Raw genomic sequence first — 27,643 nt, 5'->3', positions numbered from 1 at the left:
TTACCATTTCCACGCTTTGAGGCCCCGCCAACCATTCAGTAGGATTTCCCCTCGGTCTAGGGGCTATACAAATTGCACGTTTGAGTAGGGGCCACACTGGAGGCTCTGTGCAGCCAAGCGTTGTTTAAGCCCAACACGTGGTACATGGGGGGTTGCACGCTCCCCTCACAAGAGTCGTTCTTTTGCCTTACCTTTCGCTGTGTCTTTTGTCGTGCCTTCAGCTGTCCTCGTTGCTTCGATGACCAAGACAGCCAATCCGCTGAGCCCCCAGACAGCTGCAGCAGCTAATTATCACAGCCCGAGTGCTAAGCTGGCAGTCTGAAGCTAATGAACGCTGTCGGGCAGCGTTTCCAGCTAGGCCTCCTCCGATTCTGTGTTCGCATGGAAAAACATAGCAGCCACCGAGGGACTACCGGTACACAACCGCTTCCTCTGCTGTCCCCGAAAGAGCTCCACGTGGACAGGGGGAGGCTGTTCATACATTGGGCCGGCGCCATCTTGGAAGGGGTCCTCTCAGTTGCGACAGGGAGGCTCAACCGTTAATTTTTTGTTCTGTAAGAAAGGAACGGTGGCCACATTACATTGCGACCCGCTCTCAATGCTCACTGCCAAGATCCCTCTGTGAGCGGGAGCAGCAGCGTCCCTGGCCGGCGAAATTATAGATACAGACCAAACGTCATTCGGAAGCCATTACGAAAGTAACTGTCTGGTTGGTGTTGCTAGCCACGCCCCCCAGTGTTTTCGTTTTTAACAACTTCTGTAAAGGGTAATGCAAGGCACTGCTGAAAAAGAGGGCTGTAAAAATGAATCAACTCGGCTCAGCATTAAAAATCTCCCTTCGCAAAAGCTTCTAACTGCCACTCATTAAGGTGTTGCGTCCAAACATTTTAGAAGTATAAATAGGTCTCCAGAGTGCTCAAGAAACAATCTAGGTGAATCCTAACCTAGGTCCCACAGTACAATTGGTATAAGAAGTGCCTTCCAAATACTCCGGTTTCACTCAGTCATTTCCTGCCATGCCCTTTTACTCCTCACTCGGATATTGCATAGTTCTCCCTTTCTTCGTCCCACTTGCCTTAGTCTTTCCCTCATTCGCCCTTCCCTTCGGTCCCTCAGATGTTCTCCTTATAGTTCCTACTCTCCTTCGCTCTCTACTACACCTCTGCCCTCCCAAACTCTAGTCCACAGCTCTCCACTTCTGACTAGTACTACTCTCAACAACTACACTCTCCTCTTACTGCTAGTTTTCTACTTCTCTTCTCTCCCCACTACTACTACGCTACCCTCCCCAATACTACTTATCTCCCCTCCCCAATACTACTCTCCCATCCATACTACTGCTACTCCCTAAACTACTCTACACCCATACCGTCGCTCTTAGTCACCCTTTCACTCACTCACTCAACTTCGTAGTCACTCATTTATCCCCCTACTCTCCTTCTATTTGCCTCAATTACACACCTTGCACACACATTTATACCCGTAGTACCACTTTCTCCCACCAACCAATACCTCACCATGCACACTCCTTTAGCAATCCTTCTACATGCCCCCTACATCGCCCTTCCTACGGCTGGTCTTTTGTTCCCTTCTCCTCCCTTGACCTCAACCGAACAACCCATATTTTCCTGTTTCCAGTGCCCTTTTTTATCCTTCCCTTCCCCCTTCATTAGTTCTCTCCCTCAGCTGGTTAAACAGGCTAACCGTTGGCTTTCCGTTCACCAAGGGAGGTCTTATAGGTAAGTAAATGTGATGCTGGAAATGCACTGAAGGGACAGAGCCTTCTTGTCCTGGTCTTATCCCTCCTTATTCTGTAGGTGTGGCTTATTTTCTGCACAGAAGTCCAGTTTGGACCCCTGGCAGTGCAGCTCTTTATGTTGTTCTTGGTGGACAAAGACCGATGGGATACCCTTAGGGCACCCATGAGTAGGCGTACAACCCATAGTGCCTGTTTTTGGGCATATGTTTGTTGCCCACAGGGCATGGTATGGGCTGGTGGCAGCTACATGCTGATCTGAATAGTTGTTGGGTGTAAGGACGATATATGGTTCTGGGGCTGCCTCCTGCCACACAGGGGCTGTGTGTTGTGGGTAAACCCTTGGGGTGGACCCTACCTGAACGGAGTGAGTAATCAATATGTGTTGTAAGTGTCTGGTTTTGGTTGCTTGACATAAGGCCTGAGCCAGCCCTGACAAACTAGAATAAGCGCAGTGTGGTGCGCTGAAAGGTTGGGAAGTAGTCCCCAAACCACATCCTGTGTTGTGGGTGTCTGGTTTATGGTGAATAGCCTGAATGCCTGTAAGTCTGAGTGCCGCCTGCTTGAATGCACTTGTGAGTGATTGGCGGGCAGAGCCTGGCTCAGCCTGAGTGAATGGGGACTGTTTTGTATAACAGGGGGCCTCACACTCACCTCCTTGTCAGAAGCTGTAACAAAAAACCTGAAGCTGTAGTCATCTTAAGCTTGCATCCTGGAATCCAGTTGGAGAAGAAGTCTGCAGCTGCATCTCTTCATCAAATCCGAACATGCCGTGCTGAGTCAAGGAGTGAACCAGAGAGGACCTGCATAGGTGACCTCTTCCCGCGGCCACGAGCGATCATCTTGCAACTGCTGCTCTTCACGAGAAGTCCCCTGAAAGCCAGTCCTGTGGGCCTGCCATCCGGGGAAGGGATCTTTGTGGGTCCAGAAGAGGAGCTCCTGAACATCTTGAAGCCAAGAATTTCATCTACCTCGCCCAAGGTCTGGAGAGTTTGTGACCGCTGGAAGCCAAGCTGCTGAGTATCGCCTGGAAGAGTGGGGCTCCTAGCATAGTGCTGCTTGACACCTGGAGCTGCAAACAGTCCAAATCATTGAAGAATACTTCAAGGGGCTTACCGGCCATGACATCTGCCCACTTGCCCATGCCGAAGAAGGTCCAGGGTCGCTGCCTACAGTGGAGTGTCTGCGGGTGGGTTTCCCTCCATCCAACTCCGAACAGGACGTTGCAAGTGTCCAGAGTTGGTAAAGGTCTGCAGCCCAGTCCAATTGTCGTGTCCAGGTCGCCAGAAGCCATCCCTGAGGTCTGTGTTGTGGCTGAAGCACAGAAGAACCGAAAGTCAGTAAACTGTGAAATCCGGAAACCCAACACCTATTTCTGCCACTGCACCAGTCGCCACCGAAAGTCATCGAAGGCCACCAAGGGACTGAACTCCTCCGGCCAGGCCTTGTCGAGGTCTGCAGCAGGTTTCCCCTTCATAGGACATCCACAGCCAGAGTACTGACCCACCAACAGAGACCACCACGAAGACCAAAAGTGCTGCCTTTCCAACCCTGTTTGACTCCCGTCTTATCGACATCCCAGCGACTCCGTCTTCCAAGGGGGATCCATCTACGAGAGGTCTTGTCGAGTAAAGCAAGAAACTCCACCACTTCACCTGCCAAGGCACCAATGGTACTATGACGAGGAAGAGCAGCTTCCATCCTCAGGATTCATGCAGGGGTCCCAGATTCGTCTTGGATCCTGTTCTCCTGTGGCTTCCCAGGAACCTTGCTTTAGTGGGATCTGTAAAATGAGAAGCAGACTATTATTGAACATATTTGGACTGGTCTGTAATATACAAGATAAAGTACACCATAACCTTTCCTTACAGGTTGCCCAGGTGGGAGGGATCACCACACAGTATTGTATATCTACTCTAAAGAAAGCATTCTGGCAATGTTCCTAATCTAACCGGCCTTCCTACAGTAATCTATGAAGTTACACCTTGCATAGAATTCTCATGCTTTTTGATGAATGTCAGCAGTTGGTGCATTTGTACTGAATCGAAGTATATTATGGGACCACATAGTGTGTATATTATTGCTGTTATTAGGATAGTCTTGCCAGAGTACAAAGTGTATTATTTATGTGTATATATTTACCTTAACCAAATTTTATATTATATAGTACCGTGTTAGCACATAAAATAGTTTGTGGACATTCCTTTGTGGGGGCTTGGGGATTCAATGTACCTAAGAACCAGCCTGCATCACCTCCCATGAGTCTCAGCCTTGATTGCTCGTCCATTGCTACCATTAGAGAACCTTGGCTGTGGTGCTCTGTGCCTCTACCCCAATTGTGTAGGGGGGTAGAAATACAGATATCCCACTCCAGTCTGTACAGTAAACACATAAAGAGGAGTTTAAGACCCCCTTGCCCATGCTTGGGTCTGCTGGCATTTGGTAATGGCAGCCTGCCCAAATTACTATCAAAGTCCCAGTTTGGATTAGGAACGAGGTCCGGCAGAAGGCAAGAATAGAGTTGCAGTTAATGTCCTATCGAGCGTCTGTTATGCCGGCTTGATATGCCGTCCTAGTGAAAGTAAGAGAAATGTCATAGTCATACTCACATGGAGTGTTGAAGATGCTGGTCTGAGGTGCATATTGGGACACCGTTCAGTAGTGTCAAGTACAAGATCACGGTTGTCGTTCTTGGTGGCTTGGCCCAGACTTTGGTATGCATTGGCAGCCCAAAAGGTATAGCTGTAGAGGGCGCAGTACTGAAGTCATTGGCACAATACTGGAAGCCGATAGCAGATGGAGGCAAGATAAAATAAGGATGGCTGGCATAGAACTGGCGGCAGGCAGGTGCTGGCGAGAACATCCACTGGCAAGAGGGTACCACAGAGAGGCAGCGTATCAGAACAAGGGAGAAGGCAGGTCTGGCTGGTGATAAGATATGCAGGGGTTGGGGCAAAGGAACAGAAGGTAAGTAGAGGAAAAAGAGTGCACGCAGAACGGCAAATAGAGGTCCGGGATTATCTGAGTCACCAAACGGAGAGTGCATTAAGATGTGTCCATATCCATGTGTCCAAGTGTGCATGGTTTAAATCCCCTGATCCCGGGAGGCCAAAGTCAGGAGCTGCTAGCGTCGTTGCTGAGGAAACCAAGAATGCCAACCAAAATATGCATGCGTGGTTCTGGTCCCCCGCACACGCTTCATATGGGCACAATGGAGGCGCCCTTGGTGCGAGTGTTCACTGTGTTCCTGCAGCCCTGCCGAGATCCGTCCTGCCTCCAGAAACATGGCCCGACCCACCAATCCCCCTGAGCCACAGACACCAGTGGTGATACATCCTCCAGGTAAGCACCTGCAGGGTGCGGCTGTGGCTCAGTAGGCATGGTGGAATGGCACGTAGTTACTCTCTGCCTCTCTCCCTGTTGGGTTGCACGCTCGCTCCTCCATCGCCAGGGTTATGTAGTTCGCATTGTGCAAGAAAAAGAAATGGCACAAGAATGGTGGTATTCATTTCTGTCATGCAGGCACAGGTAGAACGGATAGAGACTGGGGACGTCCCAATCCCCTCACCCCGACTCTGGGGCAGGGCTGGCTCTGGCAGGCCTCCCACCCAATGATGAGCCCCTCTTGAGAAGGTCAGGTTCCTGGCCCTGTCATATACTCTAATGACCAATAAATGGGAGATCATAGGGTTTTAATTGATGGAATTCATATCTTAGGCCTTGCAGAAGATATTGGAGGTCGCACAACCAACACTGATCTATGCCACTTGTGGCTGGGATTGGGCTAATCCCCATCAAAATATTATAGACAAATACGTTCTTTGATGGCATTTTGGCTCTAAAAACTAAACAATATTTGGTATATTGCACTGCTTTTTACCTCAGGAATCCATTTACTGTAATCCACTGGTATCTGACTTTCTAGTAAAGACTATGCCACAGTATGTCCCAGTAACGATTTGAAATTGGGTGTTTCCCCTCACCAAAGGCATGCTGATGGTCGGGGCCGGCTGTTTAGTGTGCTTTTCAAGAGAATTAACTAGATGACTGAGCTAAAGAAATTGGGTGAATATTATGCCTCAGCAAAAATAAAAGTTGCTTGTGATCATGGATCTCGTACAACTTCCAGCCTCGCAGTTACAGCAAATACTAATGAAATGTTGGCAGTGACATCTGCCTAATATAGAAGGTGCGGATGCCAGGACAGGTGCTCTGAGAAATTCACATTTGGTACCTGTGACATGATGACAATGTATTACATTTTGTCTTGCCCCCTGATGTGAAAGTCCATATAACTGTACTTATATCCCCCTTGAAGAAGGTGTGGGTGGTTACCCAAGAGGCTGCTTTGGGTATGATTTGCTGCTCTGTTTTTAAATGTTGCTTTTTGCATGAAATGTGGAAAGTATAGCGTAAGATGTTGGTCATATGGCTCAACGGAGGTAATAAAAGATGAAATAATGTAAAGGGTTATTTTATGAAAATGCATTTTCGGTTTTCTTTTATACCCATTTAGATTTCCTCATGAGGAGCCACACTCAAGTAGTGCAACATGTATTTGTGGACTTTAAGCAACAGCATATATTGTCGGCCAAAAAACACTGGTGAGGATCTTTCCCTTGAACTTAATTTTGAGACAAATAAATAGTTAATTATATTCAACCTTTTTGCTTGATCTTTATTGGCGCATAGTTTAACGAGAAAGATAGTTCAGAGGATGCTCTTGTAAACAAGACTACACTGAGCAGTACAGCTTCAGTACCCAGTCCAGGCACTGAGCTTAGAGGCTGCAGTTTGGCATAAAGCAAAATATAAGAAACAGATCATCTTTTTTTATGATCAATACTTTATCAGTTAAATTAAATAGAGAGGCTACTGAAAAACCATGAAAAAAAGACTTACTGAAGGAAAGTCCTAAAATCTGATGGTTCACAGTTCAGCACATTAAAGCTTTCAAGTTGCGTTGAAGTGTTTAAGTCCTTCCCAATAATGAACAAGTAGAAATTTGGAACTCTGGCTTGCAAAATTGCCCTGTGCGCTCTGAATGTTGCGTGACCAACCAAAAAGACGACATCAGCTAATGTTTCTTCTTTTAAAAGCCTGTGGAAAGAAAGCAACATTTAAGGTAACAAAATAAAACTATTAATTCAGTGTAGCAAATATGGCAATACAATAGTTGGCATCTTTTGCAAAATGTGACTATAATTACATTAAACAAGAATGACCACACATTTGTAGTTAATCTGGTACTCAGTTAATTGGTTCATCTCAATTCAAAATGTTATGGAGGCAAAAACAATATGCATGGTATGATATGTTGTCTTAAACACGATTCAAAATTAAAATATACAAAAAGTCTAAGCTCATGTTTCCTATAAGCCCAATGGCTATACAAAGGACACTGACAATTACTGGAAGATGGTCACAAGGCTTATAAACTTCCCATTCCCGTAGCTGCTGCACATAGAAATTCTAAGAGTTAAACATGTCTCATCGTTTGGGGACAGCATATCTCTTAACAGGTTCATTGTTAAGATTAAAATAATGTATGGTTTCCCGTCTATAAACAAACATTTTACATTGGCGAATGTTCTGCAAACCCAGCAAAAAAACAAATATCCTGAGCCAAATCTAATTTACAATGTTGTACTATGTTAGGATAGGACCCCTTTGGCCCCACATTATGAATACTTTAGTTCTTTTTCTAAAATTGTGGAAAAGTGCTATGTTCACATCATTATGCAAACAAGATTTGGCAAAGCCAATTGGCCTTGTCTGTTTTATGTTACGTGCATTGTGTAAGGGTGAAGAAGTAGGAGACCGACACACAGGTGGCATGGTTTTGGTTATATACTAATATTAGTGAGCAAATAAAATAAAAAAACCCTATCTGACCCTAGTTCTAAGAGGGGTTTCCCCAGCATCAACTAACACTAAAGAAATTGTCAGGATGTCAGTCTAAACCAAAGAGTCCTGTGTCAAAAGCCCAATTCTCATCCCTTACACTATAAACTGAACTAAGAAAGAAGAGTGGTTTTCTTGTTAGAGAAGAAGGGCTCCCTTCTTCTGGACAACAATCCAAAGCTCAGTTCTGGGCTAATCAAACCAAATTGTTCTCCTCCAGGAATGTAAATTAAAAGTATGTGAAGGCATCATGAAGTGAGACACAGACCACAGATTCAATTTTCTAAATAAAATTGTTTATTTTCCTTAAATGTCAGGATGGAGTAAGGCAACTTTCCCTATGCTATCCCATTTAGGGATTTCCCTACCTAAAGAAACTAAGGATAGTCTGTGTCAATAAGTGCAACTCAAAAGTCTGTCTGTTTCCAAAACCGATACTTGCCCTCACAACTAAAGATATACAATGTGTAGGGATGTCAGCAACAAAAGAAACAGTATTCCAAATAAAGTTGTAAGCTTCTTCCAGATCCTCACTTACTTTCCAGCGTCCCCTTCCCCAAGTTCAAAACAGACCCAATAGGGCTCAGGGTTGCCTTGCCCAAGAAGTTGACTCTTCCAGTTTCCAAACCACAATCCTTTCAGGCTTTTCAATTGTTCACAAATATTGTTCTCTTTCTCATTCACTTTAGCAATGTGTTATTAAAATACAGTTTCTTTATCTTGGTTTTCCTTGGTTCTTTCCAAGCAGAGGTCACACAGTCTAGGTGCAGTTGTCAGACCACACAGTCTACCTAACCCTTGGCACTTTGTGACACTTCTGTATTCTTCTGGCTTTCTTGCCAACACAGGTTTTCTCTCCCTGAACCTGTGCCATTGGTTAACACTCATTTATGATTCTCCATGGCAGTCTCTTGTCTTTGCCACAACGCGTTTTCACACAACTCACTCTGTGATGTTCATCCTTCACCACCACCTTGCTTTCACACTATTCATAAGTGCTCATCACTTGCTTTTCACTTTGCTCATCATATCTTTCCTTTAGTTCTGTATTTAATAGTACTTGTTGCACTCATAAAAGTAGAGTTAACACTTTGCAGCTTGTTCGTTATTCAAGAACCCTTAGTTTAGTCTCCAAAACCAACTGTCAGTTTTCAGTTCATTCAGTATTTACATATGCCTGCTTCCAGCCCCTGGAGCGCCCCAGTACGAGTGTTCCCTTTCCTACACTCACCCGTATGCGGCTGCTACTCCAGGCGTCTTCTCTCTCCTTTCCGTCTTTTGCTTGCTCCGCTTGTGCTTCTCGGGAGACCCAGCGAGCAGTGCTTGCCGTTCAGCCTTGCTGCAGCGGCCTGCAGCGATCGGGAGATCTCTGTATCCCACAGTAAGGGGAACTGCAGGTGTCGCAACCCTTGCATGGTCCAGCTCGGTCCCAGGCTTCACTTTCACCCTTATGCTGCACATGGCATCATTCCCACTGACCCCTCTCCAGATTTTCCACGTCTGTCTCTCCAGACGCGGTTCTCTTCCTGTTTGCCTGGTGGTCTCTCTTTTTATGCACCGGTCACCTGTTAAATGGTTGCAGGTACAATTCCTTTACTTTAGTTCGCTGACCATAGTTATGTCTATTGGCTGGACATGCCTAGCTATTGCAATGGTACTCCTCTACAGTTCTCTTCCTCGTCTCAGTACCAAAGTGGTGTGAATGAATGGAAGTGTGCATAACTCCCAGTTGCCTCCTCCTCGTCGTCCCAGTCTTAAAGTGAAATGGTTGTGGCACATTTTGTGTGCAAGCAGGAGGTAAAGACTGACAAAAACCTATGAAGACAGGAGGAGGGTAGGGTTCATTATGACAAGGGAAAGTTGATACCATGCCTCACCCAAGAGGGCACTTCCCTCCTCTTGGTTCTATCATCAATGTTCATCAAGACCAAGGGGTATGTCTCCCTCCCCTTGGCCTTTCTCAAGCTCTTCAGGATGCCAAGAGAATAACTTCTTTCTCTTGGCTGGGGCCAGTGTTCACTATTTACCCGCTTCACTATCCAGCCAGGTACTGGGATATGATGATGATTCCAGAGGCAATGCATTATTGGCTGTGGGTCCCAGACCCTTCTCAGTTCCTTAGGAGTTACACCTGGTTCACTATCCTGCCAGGCATTCCCCCTTGCTGGGTCCCAGACCATCCTTATTAGTTTCTTTCGTCATCTCGGGTCCCAGACCCCTTTTTGTATGGGATGTTTTCTCTCCTTCCTTCGGGTCCCAGACCTCTTTGCTATAGGCTTCTCTATCTTGTGGTTCCCAAACTTGTTTTATATTCATCCCTTTGGGTCCCGACCTGTTTGGCAAAGGTTTCTCTCTCTTTTGGGGGTCCCCATGACTGTCTCAGTCTACCCACTCTCTTCTGGGTGCTTACCTGTGTCTTGCGGTCGCGTACAGGCTTCAATTCCCCTCTCTGACGTCTCCTGATCCTCCCAGGGACTATGGTGGCTCTGCAGCGGCTCCCTGTGACCTCTAGGCCTCCTCCCATCATTCGGGGGACTGCAGCGGCTGCCAGAGGCTAGGCTGCCAGTCTTCTCATTCGGTTGGGTGTCTCCTGTCTCCCGCTCCAGCCTTTCCACAATGGACCTTCTGGTGATGTAAATTACTACCCCCACACTGTCTGCCTTAAACTTTGCACTAACATCCCTATTGAAAGTCTTTGAATCACTGAGAAGTGAAGTACAGCAACATACAGGAATCCTCATGGGAAAGAGTGGAAGGGAAAGTGCATGGGAAAAAGAAAACGAATAAATAAATAAATCATCTCTACCTCCAAACCTCCCTCCCCCCACAACCACTCCCTCCTTTTCCACTTATTCCTCCATAAAAATCACTGCCAGCCACATTAGGTTTAAATCCAATTCAACTTCTTTGGAGGTCCTCTATTAAAATTGTCACAAATCAAAGCATTCCGCATATCTAATTATTACATTTGTTCCAAACGGATAATCATTTCTCTTGTGTTGTTCAAAAGGGCTAAGATTATAGATAGGCTCGCCCCCAAAACTAATCGGTCCCACCATTGATCAGTGGTCAAAGATGGGAAGGCAAGAATGTAAGAGGCCAGCCATTTCGTCCTCAGTTCCGTTAGAGCAGGGCAAACGAGGACCAGGTGCTGCAAAGTTTCAATTGCCTGGGCCGAAGCACACAGTCTCAAGGCATAAAATAAGCAGTGTCGCATAGCAATTTGCTATGCAATTCTGAAGTTTTGCTAATCAATGAACACTTGCGTAGCAAAGTAAGCTATTTAAGTTGCCCTCTTCAATGAAAGCACAGCTAGACCTGCATTCCTCTCTTGCCGTTGGTGCTCTATTCACCCTCTTTTCTCTATTCACTTCAAGTGCTAGTGGAGGGAAAGTAAAGTAGTAATCTTATCCTCCATCCACTCTAACGTGCCAAATGCATGTGTAGGAGTGCAAGATTTTGTTTTTCTAATTATTGCAAACCAGAAGTAATTGAGATGATTTTTTAATTAAGCTTTTCATATCCTGTCTGGCAAAGACAAGTATGTGTCAACTTTATATCTTTTAAAAAGACAGTCATTCAATTCCATTCCTAAAATGTAACTGGTTAAATAATACATAATTACAGTATTAAGACTGTAAAACCTTGCAACGATTCATGCTTTACAGCAAAGTTTAGGTCAGTCTATCTGAATTTCAGAGTGTCAACTATATTTGATTTTGTTGGGGAAGATGCATCAGGTTGACTAGTGAACGTTTGAAAAAGTACATTATCACATGATCACATGCTTTTGATGGCAAACCTAGTTATGTGACCTGCAGGTTGCATACATCTTGCAACTTGTGCTCAACCCATGATCGAACCCATACTCCTTGACATTTTATATCATCACCCTGTTGCTTTAATCCAGAGACACAAAGTGCGAGAACCATTAACTACACTATTCCACCTAGTTTAGCCAGTTCTCTGCCTGCTACGCAACCCCCTCTGCTTAATCTCTTTCTTTCCTCTTACATAATAAATACACAAAGCGAACTAAATGCTTGCACAAAGTAGCAATCAATAGATCTATCCAGTCTGTAGATCTACTGCAATACCAAACACTGTAGTTAGCCTAGCCTCTAGAGCTTCCTTTGTTTTATGATTATAATATATATTACCACCTACAGGAGACAGCTGCACAAACTGTTTTCAGAGCCTTTTTTTATCAAATCCATTTATTTGTGTCCATTCATGCATCTATGGCTCAAAGTAATTTCGCCCATTCAGTCGAGCAGATTTTATGAAGGGTGAGTAGCATTTACAAGAGATGTTTGAAACTTGTATTTAACATCTACTTTGTTTGCAGTAAATGACAAATAAAAGTTTCACTGTGCATAGCTGGACTCTGGGTGGCAGCAGTGTACCAAACATAAAGTGGGTTTGTAGTGACGTGCACCATTTTACAGAAATCACATTATACATTTGTTGTCCTCCGTTGCTATGGGTCGAGTGCATTTCTCTTAGGATGAATAGGTTAACTAAGGAACCTGACATGCAGGTCTAGCTGAATAGTAAAGAATTTGCAAGGCCTGACTCCTCACTAATGTCTTATTTCAGTTGAAAGCAAAACTGCTAAATTGTTGCTAATTTCATGTCTTAGGTACAAATAACATTCAGTGACATTAACAAATTAGTACAAAATTGCTAATTAAATGGCTGTGTTTGCTAATGAAAAACATTTCAATTAGCAAACTCTGCTAATCAATTTTTGAAAACGAATGTATGCCTTGCAGTCTACATGTATGATCCGATCCGTCTTTCCACTTTCTTTGCGGCCCCATCTGCTCGTGATTTCCCTAGTTGGTAGAGCATTTAAGCAAAATCGCAGAAATTGATTGCGAAGATAACTACTCGGTAATCTAATCAAGTATTTTGGCAAGGAATTGAGGGACCGAACTTCCAACGAGGGTATTCCATATACCCAACATGTTGATCTCTCTGCTAATGTTTGAATCCAATCACTCTCCCATAGCTGCTTCTTTACTTTGCAAGGATTGGTTATAAGTAGATCAGCAGAGGCTTCCAGGCTCCTTAAAATCTCCTTACAGATATCTGCCCATTTTCTCAGTACATCCTCATATAATTCACAGATGGCCTTTTGTACCAGCTCAAAACCTCTCGGGAGGGCGGGGGGGGGTGATTGCATTATACATTTCTGGAAAAGAGCCAAAGAATTCCACACCACCATAGCGTAGAGGGAATTTAGGCCTAATTCCACAATAACTGCTTGGATTGGCATTCCCTGTGGCAAATTCAGCACCTTTTTCCAGAATAAACCATCCAGACGAGACCAGGTATGAGCCGGAAGATCAAAGGATGCCTCTGCACCAAAGGTAATGATAGGAACAACCTTCATTTTGTCAAATTGGATTAGGGGCTTTAAGGTGAAATTACAATATTTTCCTTTGATAATCCTGGCTTGAGATGCCAGGGTCTTTGTTTTGCTCCCTAAAATTGCCAGTCTAGGGTCATCCACCATGCTGCTGTTAACGCACATTCCCAAGTCGGTCATAGCGCTTACCCGGGTAAGCTTTTCACCATTTAGAAAACAAGAACACTTTCATATACTTGTAGAGCATCCAACTGTCTTTGCAGCACTGGAGTCTGATCAATAAGGACTAGATCGTCCGCATAAAGAAGCCTATCAAGATGGCAGCCAGCCAATTTAGGCGGGAAGCTTCTTATGCTTGTCTGTTCATTTTCAATATCCGAAATGAACAGGTTAAAGAGAGCAGGTGCCAAGGTGCAACCTTGCTTCAGGCCTTTCATTGTAGGAATTGAGTTGGAGAGTACACCCTTGCCATCCAATTTTACTTGTAATGACGTTCTGGAATAGAGGTCTTTAATACATTCCAGGATATCAGTGGGACAACTCCAATTCTCCATCTTCGCCCAAACTTTATTACGGTCGATGGTATCAAAGGCATGGGCGAGATCAATAAAGGCTAGATGGTATTCTGCCACTATTCTCCTCTTAACTCGTCTTTTCAAGATGTTTATCAAAAATACATTTAACACTGTGCCCACTCCCTTCACAAAACCTGACTGCCTAATATCATACTTTCCCATTTCCGTGCTCCAGTTTGTTAAACCTTGTAATATAAAAAGGGATGGGAAGAGCTTTCCTGCCACATCCAGCAGGGCAATCGGCCTATAGTCAGACGCGATGGACCTGTCCCCCTTTTTGAAAATGGGAACTATAATCTAGGTTTCCAAGGATGTTGGTACTCTCCTAACCTTCTTAATATATTCAAAAAGAGCCCACAAAAAGGATGCCCTTCTTCAGCATGACATTAGTCTTCCCGTCAGGGCCAGGTGCCCTAGAGTTTCTGGCTTTTCTGATAAAACAAAGGATCTCTTCTCATAATTTTTCAAACAGCCATCTCCAGACATTATAGGTCTTGGTCCCGCTGCAGGTTGATCATTAGGATGAAACAAGGCCCTAAAGTTATCCTCCCAGCCTTTGGCTGACACGGTGTTGAAAGACCGAGCCTCTTGCAGGTGGTTTACACCATTCATCCATAACCAGATTTGCAAGGTGTTCTTTGCCTCAATGCTCTTTAGCAGCATTTCAGCATCACATTGCGTAAGCATTTGTTTATGTACTCGGACCCAATTTCAGTAAGACTGTTGGAGCTTTTTACCGCACACAACTGATTCTTCTGTTGCTTGTTGTCTCAAATTCCTCCTTAATTGTTCTTTCTTAAAGGCTACTACGGTTATCAAAACAGTGAACAGGTTTGAAAGTTCGACCAGAGTAGTCCTTTTTGTTCTCAACAAAGTCCCACATGAATTTAACCATAAGTCTTTTACAGGCAGAGTTTGCCATCAGGGGCAAGGAATAGTAAGTTGCAGTTTAGGCAGACCAGACGGACCAAATTAATTTCAGTAAATAATGGTCACTCAGGTTTGTGGATGTAACCAGTAGGTGTTGCAAATATCCCAGGATGTTTCCCGACACAAAACAATAGTCCAGAATATTCTCCTCAAAGTTTCTACCCGAGGTGGCTCCAGGGGGAATATCTCCCTTGATGTTACCATTGAGCATGTGAATGTTTCTCAGTAGGAGATCCACTCGCCATCGCAAGCCTCTAAGTTCTGCTTCTGAGGCTGAAGAGAATGCACCATCTATTAAACACTGCTGGTTATTAAAAGAAATGTGTGTTCAAGCCCCTATAGACTACAATAAAGGGATTTGGTCCAGTTTCTAGTATCCTATCCACCATATCCATCATTATTACTTCATGTAAATGGGCACACCGAATAGCTTTCTCATTCCAATATAGGTTGAAAAGAATAGAAAATGTTGGGGTGGGGAGGTAGGATTTCCTCTGCTCATCGCTATTGTAATCATTTGAATGTGGGAATTGATATTTACAGCACGAAACATCTAAGTGGGCATCATGTTTCACCGCCACAAGCAGACCTGTCCCTGGCCTCCCTTTCAACCCTTTCATTGCTGGATTGAAATTCACAGTGAAGCCTTCAAGTACTGGCGCCCTCCTCATCCAGGTCTCTTGGAGGCAAATAATATCAAGACCATCTACGTCAGTGTTCCCCTGATTAAGCAGATGTTTAAAGCCTTGCATATTCCAGCATCCAATGGCTAGACCTTTCCATTCTGTAGTGGGCTGTTATGCTCTTCTGGAGTTCCTTGCCAATGCACCAGCCAGCCAACTCCAATTATCTTCTTTGCGAGGAACTGATTTTACAATTGGTGACCGAAGCCTGTTGTTTTCCATGGTTATTGAGCTCAGACTGGCTCTCTGAAATAACGTGGTACCATAAACCAACACCAAGACCAGCAGGTAAGTTAATTGTAGGTTTATTAGTATGATAGTTGCCAGGAAGACACAGGCACGTCCCTCTATGCCAGCTTACACTCTTCCAACTGTCTGTTAGAACCTCAGTTCAAATCACAACACCACAGCACTCTACACTACACTTACATCACAGCATTCCAGAATCAGTGACATCACCAGCACTCAGACATGCACTACAACACTTTTCCCTCCTTACATAACTGAAAACAAGAAGGATATTACAACACCAGAAAAAGGATCTTACAACACTCTTCCTTCCTTAGAACAAAACCCCCCACAAGTACGTGTGGCCAGCAAGTAATTGCACCAACACAAATGGGCACACACACCACTCACATTCCTTTAGGACACTGTCCACCTGGAGCATCGCTCATCACCCCAAAACAAATACCGCAACCATCTAAAGACAGGATGCCAAACACCCTAAACCACACTGCGCAACCATAACCTACGTGGCAACCATAACCTACGTGGCACCCCTAGAATCTGCACCCTAACCATGCCAAAGATAAAATGGTAAAAATAAACCTGCAGCCTAACCGTGCCAAAGAATACATTCAACTCCACTCCGTCCCCACAAGACCACCAACCATGAGGAACCCACTGAAGTAGAATAAGGGCTAACACCTCCCCACAACCTGAACTGGAAAACACATGAGGAACAAAAATTTAAGAAAACACACACTCCACCTGTTCCAAGCTGCCCCTTGAAACCTAGAGCCTGCCACGCCCCAGCGTTCCACAAAAGTACAATTACACTAACCATCAAACCGCTCAGTGCACCAACATCCTTCCACCCTGGTCTGCACCCCAGAACACCAGGGCTGCCACCCCCAGGCACTATCCCAGCTCAACAGAGAGCAACAACAAGCACATCGGTCCACACTAGCTCTCATACAGAAAACACACACACACCCGAACACCAACCGAAAACCACGGTCAACCTCAACAGCGCCAAACATACGCCTTGAACCACAACACCAACGAGGCCCCTGGTCCCTGCCAACTGCTCCAACCGCAGTACATCACCACATGCCCAGGACCACTAGTCCCTGCCAGAACTACCCCACAGTAACACTGCAGTACACCACCACTAAACTCCGGGACCCCTAGTTCTTGCCAGGCTGCCATTGCAGCAACACCTTCACTCACTACTTGGGACCCTTAGTCCATGCCAAACTGCGCCAACGCAGTACATCACCCACACCCAGGACCCCTAGACTCAACTAGGCTACCATAACCACTATATCAGACACCCAAAATTGCGGAAACCCTAACGGAATCCATATTCTATGGGACACCCATTCCACAACACATCAAATTACGGAACACCCACAATTCGCAACACACCACAATACAATATGGGACCACCTTGCCCCAAAAACAACTACCCCCCAAGGGAAATGCCTTGACACACATGCCACAGCCATCGCACAGAAAACGGAGAACAAAATACAAAATCGTTTCAATAACTTTGTCGCAGCATGTGAACAAATGTGACAACTTGGCTAACAGGAACATGTACAATGTCACTGAAACAACTTCACTGAACAACGAAAATTTCAGTTCTCCTTTTCAGAAGGTGGTTGCACGTGATAAAAATGTTAGAACCTCCACTGCGCAACAATACAGAAATAGACTAACAACCCACCAGTCCAACCCACCCGCGAGTCCAGGTCAGAAGACCAATTCGGCCCCACCTGCAAAATAAAACATGTCATCACAAAACAATATAACTAGAACCCGCCGCCCACGAGTCCAAGTACCCACAGTTTCAGCCCACCTGCAAGAAAAACAGGTTACTCAAAAGTACAATTCATATTTCAAATTTCAATTCCAAATACACTAGGGCCACAACACAAACACAAGTACCCATACCGGCCCTTGACGCTAAATACTCCGGAGTATATCACAAGTAAGCCGCAACACAAAGACAAGACAGCACACAGACAGGCCTTACGCAATCAGCTCACTAATTCTCTGCAAGGATACAAACAGTCCTCTTCCTGTGGCGCCGCTGACAGAAAGCAAACCTCGACCCCTCAACGGTTCCAAACCTCATTCTGCAGCACCAAAGGATGACCAGGCATACAGGTAAGATACCAATCCAACAGACTGCACTGTCCTTAATGCGCTCCTTGTTGTGAGCCCCAGATGAAAATCCACATTTCTGCTCGGTGACATTTCAGGACTGCAGCTGTCCGCAACAACTTCTATTGGGTCTAGCCCGATGCGACTGCCTTCCGGCACCAATGTTGCTACGCAGCCCAGACTTGCGCGACCCCTTACCCGGAAACCAATCCTAATGTCACACCGTCCACTGCGCGCCTCATATGCAGCACGCTCCGAATCCTCCTCACCTCTCAGGCACACACGCTGGAGCGCCAACTGATGACCCGCCCACGTCATCATTTCCATACTCTGCTCCATGGGGCTCACATCACCGCGACCACACATCCTACGGCAATCCCTCTGGAGTCCATAGGCTGCGCGGTCCTTACGCCAGCGCCCTCTTCCTCTGCCACCGACAGGAACCCAACTTTGACACAGGGCTCCCTGTTGTACATCGCCCCAACACACACGGCCACCAACGCCTGCCGTGTGCCTCCTGATTCGCCTGACTCCACCCAGCAGCCGACCAAACTCAGGACAAGGAAGACCAACACCGCTCAACTCTGGCAGGAGCAGCCGTTCATTAAGCACCACCGGCCTGCTTAGGCTTTCACTGCTGGGGCACCTTCCCAAAGGCACCCTCCTCCTTCGCACACCGAACTGTGTGCCGTTGAGCTACTGCAAAAGTACCCCTCCTCCTCTGCACACGGAACTGTGTGCCATTCAGCTTTGCTCCTGGGCACTCTGAAACACTTGCCCTCAGCACCACCCAGCCTGTTGGAACACAGTTCTCCAACCAGGGAATCCGGAGCTGACACAGCTGGCATTACCCATGGGACATGAATACATGGAGGTTGATGTTCCTGGACTTAACTGCTGCCCCCTCCTCGACAGGATCCCATCCTCGTCACCAGTAAAATAACGTGGTACCATAAACCAACACCCGGACCAGCAGGTAAGTTAATTGTAGGTTTATTAGTATGATAGTTGCCAGGAAGACACCACCAAGTCCCTCCATGCCTGTTTACACTCTCCAACTGTCTGTTAGAACCTCAGTTCAAATCACACCACCACAGCATTCTACACTACACTGACATCACAGCATTCCAGAGTCAGTGACATCACCAGCACTCAGACATACACTACAACATTCTTCCATCTTTATACCGCCATCCCATTGGTTTACTTCCTTTTGGTCTCCTATCCATTTTGCAGCAGATTCCTGTCAGGATCCATATTCATGTTCTTTGCCCCTCCTGGGTTTGTCCATCGCCCGTCTTGATTAGCCATAGAACCCCTCTTCCCTTGTCGTCAGTTTCGAGTCAAACTCCTTTTTCAACAAGCCCGGCATAGCATCCATCAGTTTGACTTTAATGGGTTTTGAAGACAGATGTAAGATTACCCTGTCAAAGCGCTCTTCTTCAGGGAAGTCTATGGTCTTTAAATCGTAGGTGGTTATCGTTTTTAAATTAGGGTAGTGTAGCAGCCTCAGGACATTTGCCAGATTCAGGATCAAGCCATTGTTTATGTCCAGCAGCCTTTCCAAATGCAGGCTCGACATCTCACAAGCTTTCAATTGTGACATGTCAATCTGTCACTCTGGGATCTTTGGCCCTAAGATACCTTGGTTGGGCAACTTCTTTGGCGTTTGGAACGTTCTTCATGAGAGCCTTTCTACGTTTCTCCAATGTTTTGAAAAAGGGTATGGTCTGTTTCCGGTCCTCCAAATCTCCTTCCCGATCTTGATTTTTAAATGATACAAAACGCGTATTTGCCAGTCTCACAGGGATAGTATAATTTGGTCATACTGTCCCTCTGTTGGATTTACCCCCTCAGAGGCACGGGATTGTTCCTGATTGATCTGATCAATAATGCACCCAGTTACGTCACCATGGATTTTTAGAGGAGGTGGGCGTTCAGCAGGATCTTGAGACTTAGTTGGTTTTCTCACTATTTGACAACTTATGAGGCCTGTGATGGCCCTAGATCCAATGTTACCTTCCCCATTTTCCTCGCTATCCGATATGGAATAGGTTGATAAGTCTATTAAATCCACACTAGAGTCAGAACTACTCAATGGAAATCTGACAATAGTCTCCGCAATTGAGCTTGTGGGAGGAATCTTTTGTACTGAAGAGGCTCTTGCAGAGTTTAGCAATCCATTTTTACGACTGCCTATTTGGATACCCGGCAGCGTCAAGTTTTTCACAAAGGATCTGCTGGTATTTGATCTCGATTTTGCTGCTGTTTTTATATTCTTTGTTTTTTTGTTTAAATGTGCCCTACCTTTTCGGTGATTCCTTGAGTACAACTTCTTAGCTGCAGGCGGGTGGAAACTCACAACGTCACCTCCTCCTCACCTTGTCTCCAATGTTGTTTTAACGAATAGTTCATGTATCTTAGCCTCTTTAGCAGGAGGTACTTGTACTGTCTGGGGCACCAGTTCCTCAACCGAGGAGAGTTCAATTTCAACCTCAACATCCTCCTTATTACTATTACAGATATTCTCATTCCCAGGGACAATAGTTGTAGTGGCAGGCCCACATTCGGGACTCTCAGGGTCAAGTCAGATCTCCCCAAACCATCTCCCAGGGAACCACCTTGCTCAATGGAGGATGACCCACTAAGGGCGCCCAAGATCACAATTCCTATACCTTCCTTATCTGGAATCAAGACTCCCTGAGACCCCCTTTTCCCACATCTGTTATTCATGGTCTCTTCTATCGGCTGATCAGGGGGTAGATTTTTTTTTTTACCTTCATTGTCCCCATACATATTAACTCCTGCATGGGTGCCGTAGATAATGACAATCTATCCATCCGGCGCTTATCCTTTGCTTGAATAATGGGATCCAGTATTCAATGGAGAATATTAGTAGTTTGGGCTGAATGTGCATCTAGATTTGCTTGCATGGCCGTGACAAAGACTACTATAAATATAAACTTTGAATGCAACATGGCGAGTACAATAATGTTATCCTTTAGTTGATAATTCACTGATTCATATAATTTAATGAATGGTGCCATGGTGATGGATAGAGCTGCTATCATGTTGCTATCCAGACCTGGTAATTTCTTCCTCGATGTATCAGGTCTCTGGATTCCCTTATCACCTTGCTGTCGGGGCTGTTCCATACTACGTTCCTTAGGTTGTCGCACATTCAATCTATCACATGAATCACTACTCACATCTCCCCTACCGGAGGGGCATTGCCGAGATTGTTCGTTAGAGTTCCACGGATCATGGCAAGTATTTGGCAGGGTTGTAGCCACTCGCACGCCAGGTAAGGGGAAGCCAGTTTCTTCCAAGGTATTCAGTTCTGTGTAATCACCGCCATCCACCCCCTTCTAAAAAGGAACTTCCTCTATCATAAATGTAAATAGCTTATCAATGAGCCTCACAGGCTGAGATACAGTCTACTGTTCCGCCTCCATAGTTGCCATGCTTTCTAGAAATGCTCCATCATATACCTTATTAGGCTCACTTGCCGATTTTTCCGTGTGCCATTGAGAATTGGCCTCAGGGCAGCTTTCTTATAAAAGAAGTTGATTTAACAACAAGTTACTAGGATTGAAACCAGCAGGCTGCCAGATTTGTCTGTCTTTAGTTGCACATCTTTCCATTTGCCGGCAGTCTAGTGCCACTGATCGGCCTAATGTAAAAGGAAGCGCCTGTGCCTTCCTATTTTCAGAAGCTTTGAAGTGGAACATTTTGGGCTCGCTAACACCGCCCCGGTTCAACTCCTCTTCCGGTGAGGTCTCCCTGGGGTGGGGGGCCCATTTGGCATTTAACCCATATGGGATAACAGAGTGCTCTTCATCCCTTGCTTTCCTAAAAGTCTGAGCCGTGGGTGAGGCTGAACAGTCTGGCACCCGCTCCTCGAAGGAGCCATTGGCCAAACCACCACTCGCATCCTGCAGCCGCCCCTGTTTTTGTTCTCATGTTGTTCACACCCCCCCTTGCCCTCCCCTTCATGATCCAACAGGGAGGGATCAAGAGGTTAGCACCCCCCCTGACCATTCAAGGAGAGGGGGGAGTGCAATGGTATTGCTCAGGGGCTCCTGCTATCTAAAGTGGGCCCTCCCGATCATGCTCAATGTAGTCCAGGGGAAGAGCCACCGCAGTATGCTCAAAATGTTCGGTCCGGACTGAACGCTAACATCCACCTCGAGAGGGCAGGAGATACGGCTTAGCCCTCCCTCCCTCCCTCCCTCCCTTTCTGAGTTTCCTTCCCAGTTTCAGTGGTGATTTCCCAAGCTTCCATGAGTTCCCGAACGATCGGAACACAGATTCAGTGTTACAGGTTGGACCAACCCATCCCCACAGTTTAGTGTAGTGCAGTCATTGGTGTGGCGATGCCAGCACTCACCTCGCAATCCCTGGCAGAATCATTTGTATTGCTGGGGTTTCTCTGGAGCACCTGAAATGCTGATCGATGCAGTTCTTGCTTGGGTGGGGATCAGGGTTGGGGGTATTGAGCAGGGCAGCATTGCAAGCGAGCTCAACTTGTTGTTGAGGGGCACCAACACTTTCTCTCACTTCCACTTCCGCTCAGAAGCCAGTATTTAACTCCTGTTGTGCCTGTGATCGATGTAGAGTTAAAGGGCCAGGCAGTGTTTTACAATTCAGCTCAATGACAGTCCGTCAGAATGCCAAACACTTTCTCTCACTTTAGATTTACAGAACCAGACTGATAGAATGTGCCGCTCGTTACATTTGCCACAGTCTTCAAAACTCTTTACTTCACATCTGTGGAGAGTCTTCTTTGAGAAAGTTTTTTGTTTGCCCAGACTCCTGAATCTCCCGAACCATCATCTTTTACTCGGCTTTGTTATACCACGCTACTGCCTAGTTCCTTGCCGGGGGACCAAACAGCACAAATAACATTACTAGGACCATGTGCGATCATGACCTGGCCACATTTTGTAACCCAAAAAGCGTCACAAATTTCCTGTGGGTATACAAACTATATGCAAGCACAAACGTCGCTTTGATGATAGGACTTGGGATAAGAAAAGAGAATTAAGGAAATCATTGCGGGTGTAAAAATCGAAGAAAGAGGACGAGGATGTGTCCCTGAAAGAAGTAAAAACATTGAGAAATAGGTACAGAAACTGGTCTAGATCAAATAAACATCTATGCATGCAGCAGGGTGGCGGATTGATGCTAAGGGCAGTGGGTCAGACCAATTCAAGAAACCTTTGGTCCCTGATTAGTTAATCTGCGGCAGAGCAGAGTAATCCACAAAGTGGCATTATACAGGAAAATGTATGGCGGGAGCATTTCTTAAAACTCTATGGGCTGTTTTGGGACCCAAGCTTACTTACTCAGAGGGAGTAACTTGGGAAGTGAACATCACACAAGAGGGAATAGAAGAGCTGATAAAAAAATCCTCAGCCTCCCGGGTTTCTGGCCCCAACGGTTTGAGCAACCAAATCGTAAAACTTGATGTTGGTCCCTAGTCCCGTATTCATAGTGCTAGTCAGGGAAGTGTTGAGCACCAAACAACTGCCTGAGTCTTGGAAGAGAGCCATCATCATCCCAATCTATATAAAAAAGGGGATCGAATGGATCCTATAAATTACCGTCCAATCTCATTTTTAGACACAGATGGGAAGATTTTTGCGTGCTTGGTATTGAAAAAGCTGGAAAAATGGGCAGAACAAAAAGGAATCTTATTGAAGCATCAAGTGGGTTTTCGAAGGGGTCTCTCCACTTCTCTGAATGGCTTGGTAATGTGTACAGTATGCAGCGGGTCGTTCTAAAAGGGTGGCCCAACTCTGTATGGGTGCTTGGACTGACTTATCCCAAGCCTTCGACACTGTTAACAGAGAACATTTGTGGGGTAAATTGAGGAGTTAGGGCTTACCTGAAACCCTGCTAGCTATAATAGTTGAGTTGCATAAGGATTCACACCTGCAGGTAAAGCTGGACTAAAAGGGGAGACTGTCTAGTGCTATCAAGACGTAAAGGGGGGGGTAAGACAGGCATGTATTGTGGCTCCTTTTCCTTTTAACCTCTACCTAACTGATGTGGCAAAAAGACTAGATGAGTCAGTGTTGGCTAGCCCAACGAATGGGAAAGAAAGGATGAATTGGAGGCCTTATGTGGACGACATCGTGCTTCACGTTTGCTGAATGCACTAGAGGAGTATGCAAGGCTAAATGACCTGAAAATAAACCCTCAAAAGTCAGAATTGTAATATTCAAGCGTCCACTTAAGGCTGTTCACCCATTTATTTTTGCGTTTGGATAGTGAAATTGTCCCAGTTGCTAAAGAAGTAACATATTTGGGGTCAATAATGAAATCCTTTCCAAATGAAATACACCTAGCAACAATCTTGGAGAGAAAAATATTGCAATTTGGCTTCCAAATGAAGAAAATTATAAATATGTACTGTAAATTCTCCTCGTCTCTGGTCATAAAAAACACTCCAGTAAGGTCATCCCGTCCTTGTTATTTGGTGTGGATGCAAACCCACAGTCGAGGCTAATGGACTGGCACAGATTGGAGGGTAAACTGTGGAAACGTGTATTAAACCAGCCACATTGTAGCCCAAATGCTAGTCTGAGATACAAATTGGGTTTTCAGTCTATGATATCATTGATGGAATGGAGGTGGGTCTCTTTGTATAGGCTGATCCTGGTTCCCCCAAATTCCTCAATATATGAGGATATAGGTTGTGTATTAGAGGGGTGTTCCAATTGTTATCTGACTGACTTGAAGGCCCTATTTGGTGAAATTCTTATGAGCTGGGAACGCTCAGAAATTGAACTGATTAAAAATCCTTAGAAAGGGAAAGAGTCAATAAAAAGGGCTGATTGGATCAGGACTATTGCATCAATGCGGTCCTCGATTGTGTCTCCGTCACAGTCAAGTGTGGACAAATAATACCACAAGCGTGGTTAGCTACGTACTTGAGGAGATTTCTGGATCCTCTTAGTAGGTCGGACTTTGAGACTACGCCTCAATTTGTTGCCCACACGCAAAATTTTACACATTAGGTATGTGGATGAGTATGGGGACGAGTATGGGGACAATCTCTGCCCACTATGTGTTGGAACAAGTGCACATACCCTAAAACACCTTTTGAGTGAGTGTGCTGGGGCATTAGAAAAGAGTGATGAAATTATTAAGATTTGTCTATAAAATCTGGTGGTTAACAACAGTCTCCTTCTGTTATGTTATGTAATTTGAACTTTTAGAGGGCAACGGTCACAGACATATCTTGGCACTGTGAGAGATAGAGAGAGAGAAAAGGACCACCAGTTATAGACCACCGCAGGTTAGAATAACAGAGTCTTTAAGGACCTTCTAAAGGCCAGATGATTGGATAAGACCTTAATCGAGAGTGGTAGATTATTCCACATTCGAGCAACAGCCACCGAGAAAGCCCGACCTCCAATTCGTTCACGACAATAGGAGGGAACCACCAACAGACCCAACGATGCTGAGCGTAGTGAGCGGGAGGGGTAGTAGCGAACAAACTTGGACTGAAGGCATGAAGCGCTCGGTGCAAGATGCAGACTGCCTTGAACTTAATTCTCCGACAGACAGGGAGCCAATGTAGGGCGCGCAGCCAGATTTTGTAGGCGTTGGAGCCGTTGGATTAGACCTTTAGGCTGTGCAAGATATAATGAATTACAATAATCCAACCAGCTGAGCACCATGACAGCCACAACCGGTGGATGGAGAGAAGCTAGCACAAGCAGGAGAACCCTCTTCAGAGTCTAAGATGAAAATGACCCACTTTGCACACGGCAGAGTCTTGGTCATTCATGGCTAGCGATCCAGAGAGTGTCACACCAAGGTTCTTGACCTTCATCACTGGAACGGGTAAGGGGCCTAAGAAGGAGGGCCAAAAGGAGGACACCCAGAGTGAGGGATCAGGGGGAGCGCCCACAACCATCACTTCTGTCTTGTCCCCATTCAACTTCAACCAGCCAGAGCCCATCCACTCACCCACAGCAGGCAGGCACTGATGGAAGCGTGACGACACCTTAGTAGGATCAAGACGGATCAAAAACTGGGTGTCGTCAGCATAGGACTAGCACTTGACGCTGAGGGAGCGGATGAGACAGATAAGGGGCCAGATGTATATGTTGAAGAGAATGGGCAACAAGGCAGAACCCTGTGGAACACCACAGGTGAGGTGTAAGGAGCAGGAAAGGAAAGGAGAGTGAGTGAGTGAGTGAGTGAGTGAGTGAGTGAGTGAGTGAGTGAGTGAGAGAGAGAGAGAGAGAGAGAGAGAGAGAGAGAGAGAGAGAGAGAGAGAGAGAGAGAGAGAGAGAGAGAGAGAGAGAGAGAGAGAGAGAGAGAGAGAGAGAGAGAGAGAGAGTGTGAGAGAGAGAGAGAGAGAGAGAGAGAGAGAGAAAGAGAGAGAGAGAGAGAGAACACCTGAGTGCGGTTAGCCAGGCATGATGTGAAGCAGGCTAGAATCTGACCAGCAATCCCAATCTGAGACAAGCGGGTAAGCAGGGTGGGGTGGTCGACGATATCAAAGGCCGCTGAGAGATCTAAAAGAATCAGGGCCCCAACCCCACCAGCATCAGCCAGCCTGGCCATGTCATCCTGAACTGACACCAATACACTTTCCGTGCCCCGACCCGGCCTAAATCCTGATTGGGCATGATCGAGCAGTGTAGAAGATTCCAAAAAAGAAGAAAGAAGAGGGGATACCAACGATTCCAACAGTTTCATAGAAAAAGGAAGAAGAGAGATGGGACAGAAATTGGAAGGAAGAGAAGGGTCCAGCGAGGGCTTCTTCAGGAGGGGGATCACAGTGGCGATCTTAAATTCAGCTGGAATGACCCCCAGCTGACAGAAGGTATTCACAGCCAAGGTAAGTACTACAAGTAAGTCACCAGAGATCTTTTTCATGACCACTAATGGCACTACATCAGAGGGAGAGCCTGACTTAATACGGAGTATGGCCGCCATAACCATTTCCTTCTGGGAGATTCTGGTGTTAGGGCACGAAGCACTCATAACAATGGAAATTGTAAAACTGTTAAAAGAGCTAAATCTTATTGGTTTAACAAGTAGATCTCGGAAGAGTGATATTTTAAAAATGTTATTATAGTACTTCTGTTTTTGATTGTGCTTATGTGTAAAGTCCTAATTTTGGGTCAGGATGATTTTTGCTTAGGCCAAATTGTTAATAATGGAAATCTGTGAGAGTTGAAAGAGCTAAATTGTATTTTTGTATTGTTTTACACTGTAATTTCTTTTTGTGAAAAGTTAAAATTTTTGACTAACTCACAATAAGAAAAATTAAATTTAAAAACACGCAAGTGGTATACGTCCATTGAGGAGTCCACACTCTTCCTCATCTCAGTGCTTCCTACCTGGCTGGTATGGTAAATGTACATGGGCACACTAGGGAAGGTACTGGTGGGAGGGGGCTAGGAAGGTGTGTCCGGGTTAGGTGAGCTATGGGCATACTATGTTCTCCCCAGGTCATAACTAATCCCATATAGGACTCCACTCCCCATAAGATCCACCCGTTGAGTAACACCCCCAGGGGGTCAATCGGGTAGCAGCCTCACCTCCCTGGCCTCATGGGAAGGGTCTCCCCTTAGGGAAGAAGTAATGACATCCAGGGATTCGTCACAAGTGTCAAATGCATCAATAATGCCATTATCTGTCGGATATGTTCACTATATGCTAAGACAAAAAAAAAGGGGGCACGAGATCCACAGGTCGAGTAACTTAATAAAGTTACTAGAACTATGCATTCTAAACTTACTTTTAAAATAGGAGTAAAATGTAATGCATTTGGACATACAAGGTTAAAGATGTTAATGTAGTGCATAAAAAGGGGCCTATTTATCTTCTGTTTAGCAAATACATCAGTTGTCTTTATATTGCCATTTCACATTGATTAGGCAAGCTTACATTGAGTTTATTTAACAATAGGGACTTCATTTACAACACAAATGATGCACTAAGAAACAATGCGGATGGCAGACGCAATCCCTGGTAGAGATATGCTGACTTTACAATA

The 27,643-nt window shown here is 45.5% G+C and overlaps 1 protein-coding gene across 3 annotated transcripts in view; it reads right to left on the bottom strand.

Moving 5' to 3' along the window:
• Window positions 1-27,643, bottom strand: part of BTBD8 (BTB domain containing 8) — a 2,362,893-nt gene that overhangs the window by 2,270,218 nt on the left and 65,032 nt on the right. For all 3 annotated transcript variants that reach the window (XM_069641787.1, XM_069641786.1, XM_069641785.1), the window contains exon 2: window positions 6,659-6,856. In XM_069641787.1, the coding sequence (XP_069497888.1) occupies window positions 6,659-6,856 (198 nt within the window). The remainder of the gene's footprint in view (window positions 1-6,658; window positions 6,857-27,643) is intronic.

Source organism: Ambystoma mexicanum, chromosome 1q, assembly GCF_040938575.1.
Source record: "Ambystoma mexicanum isolate Mex_15411 chromosome 1q, UKY_AmexF1_1, whole genome shotgun sequence".
In the NCBI taxonomy this organism is placed as follows: Eukaryota; Metazoa; Chordata; class Amphibia; order Caudata; family Ambystomatidae; genus Ambystoma; species Ambystoma mexicanum.
This window is presented reverse-complemented; position numbering and strand designations above follow the sequence as displayed.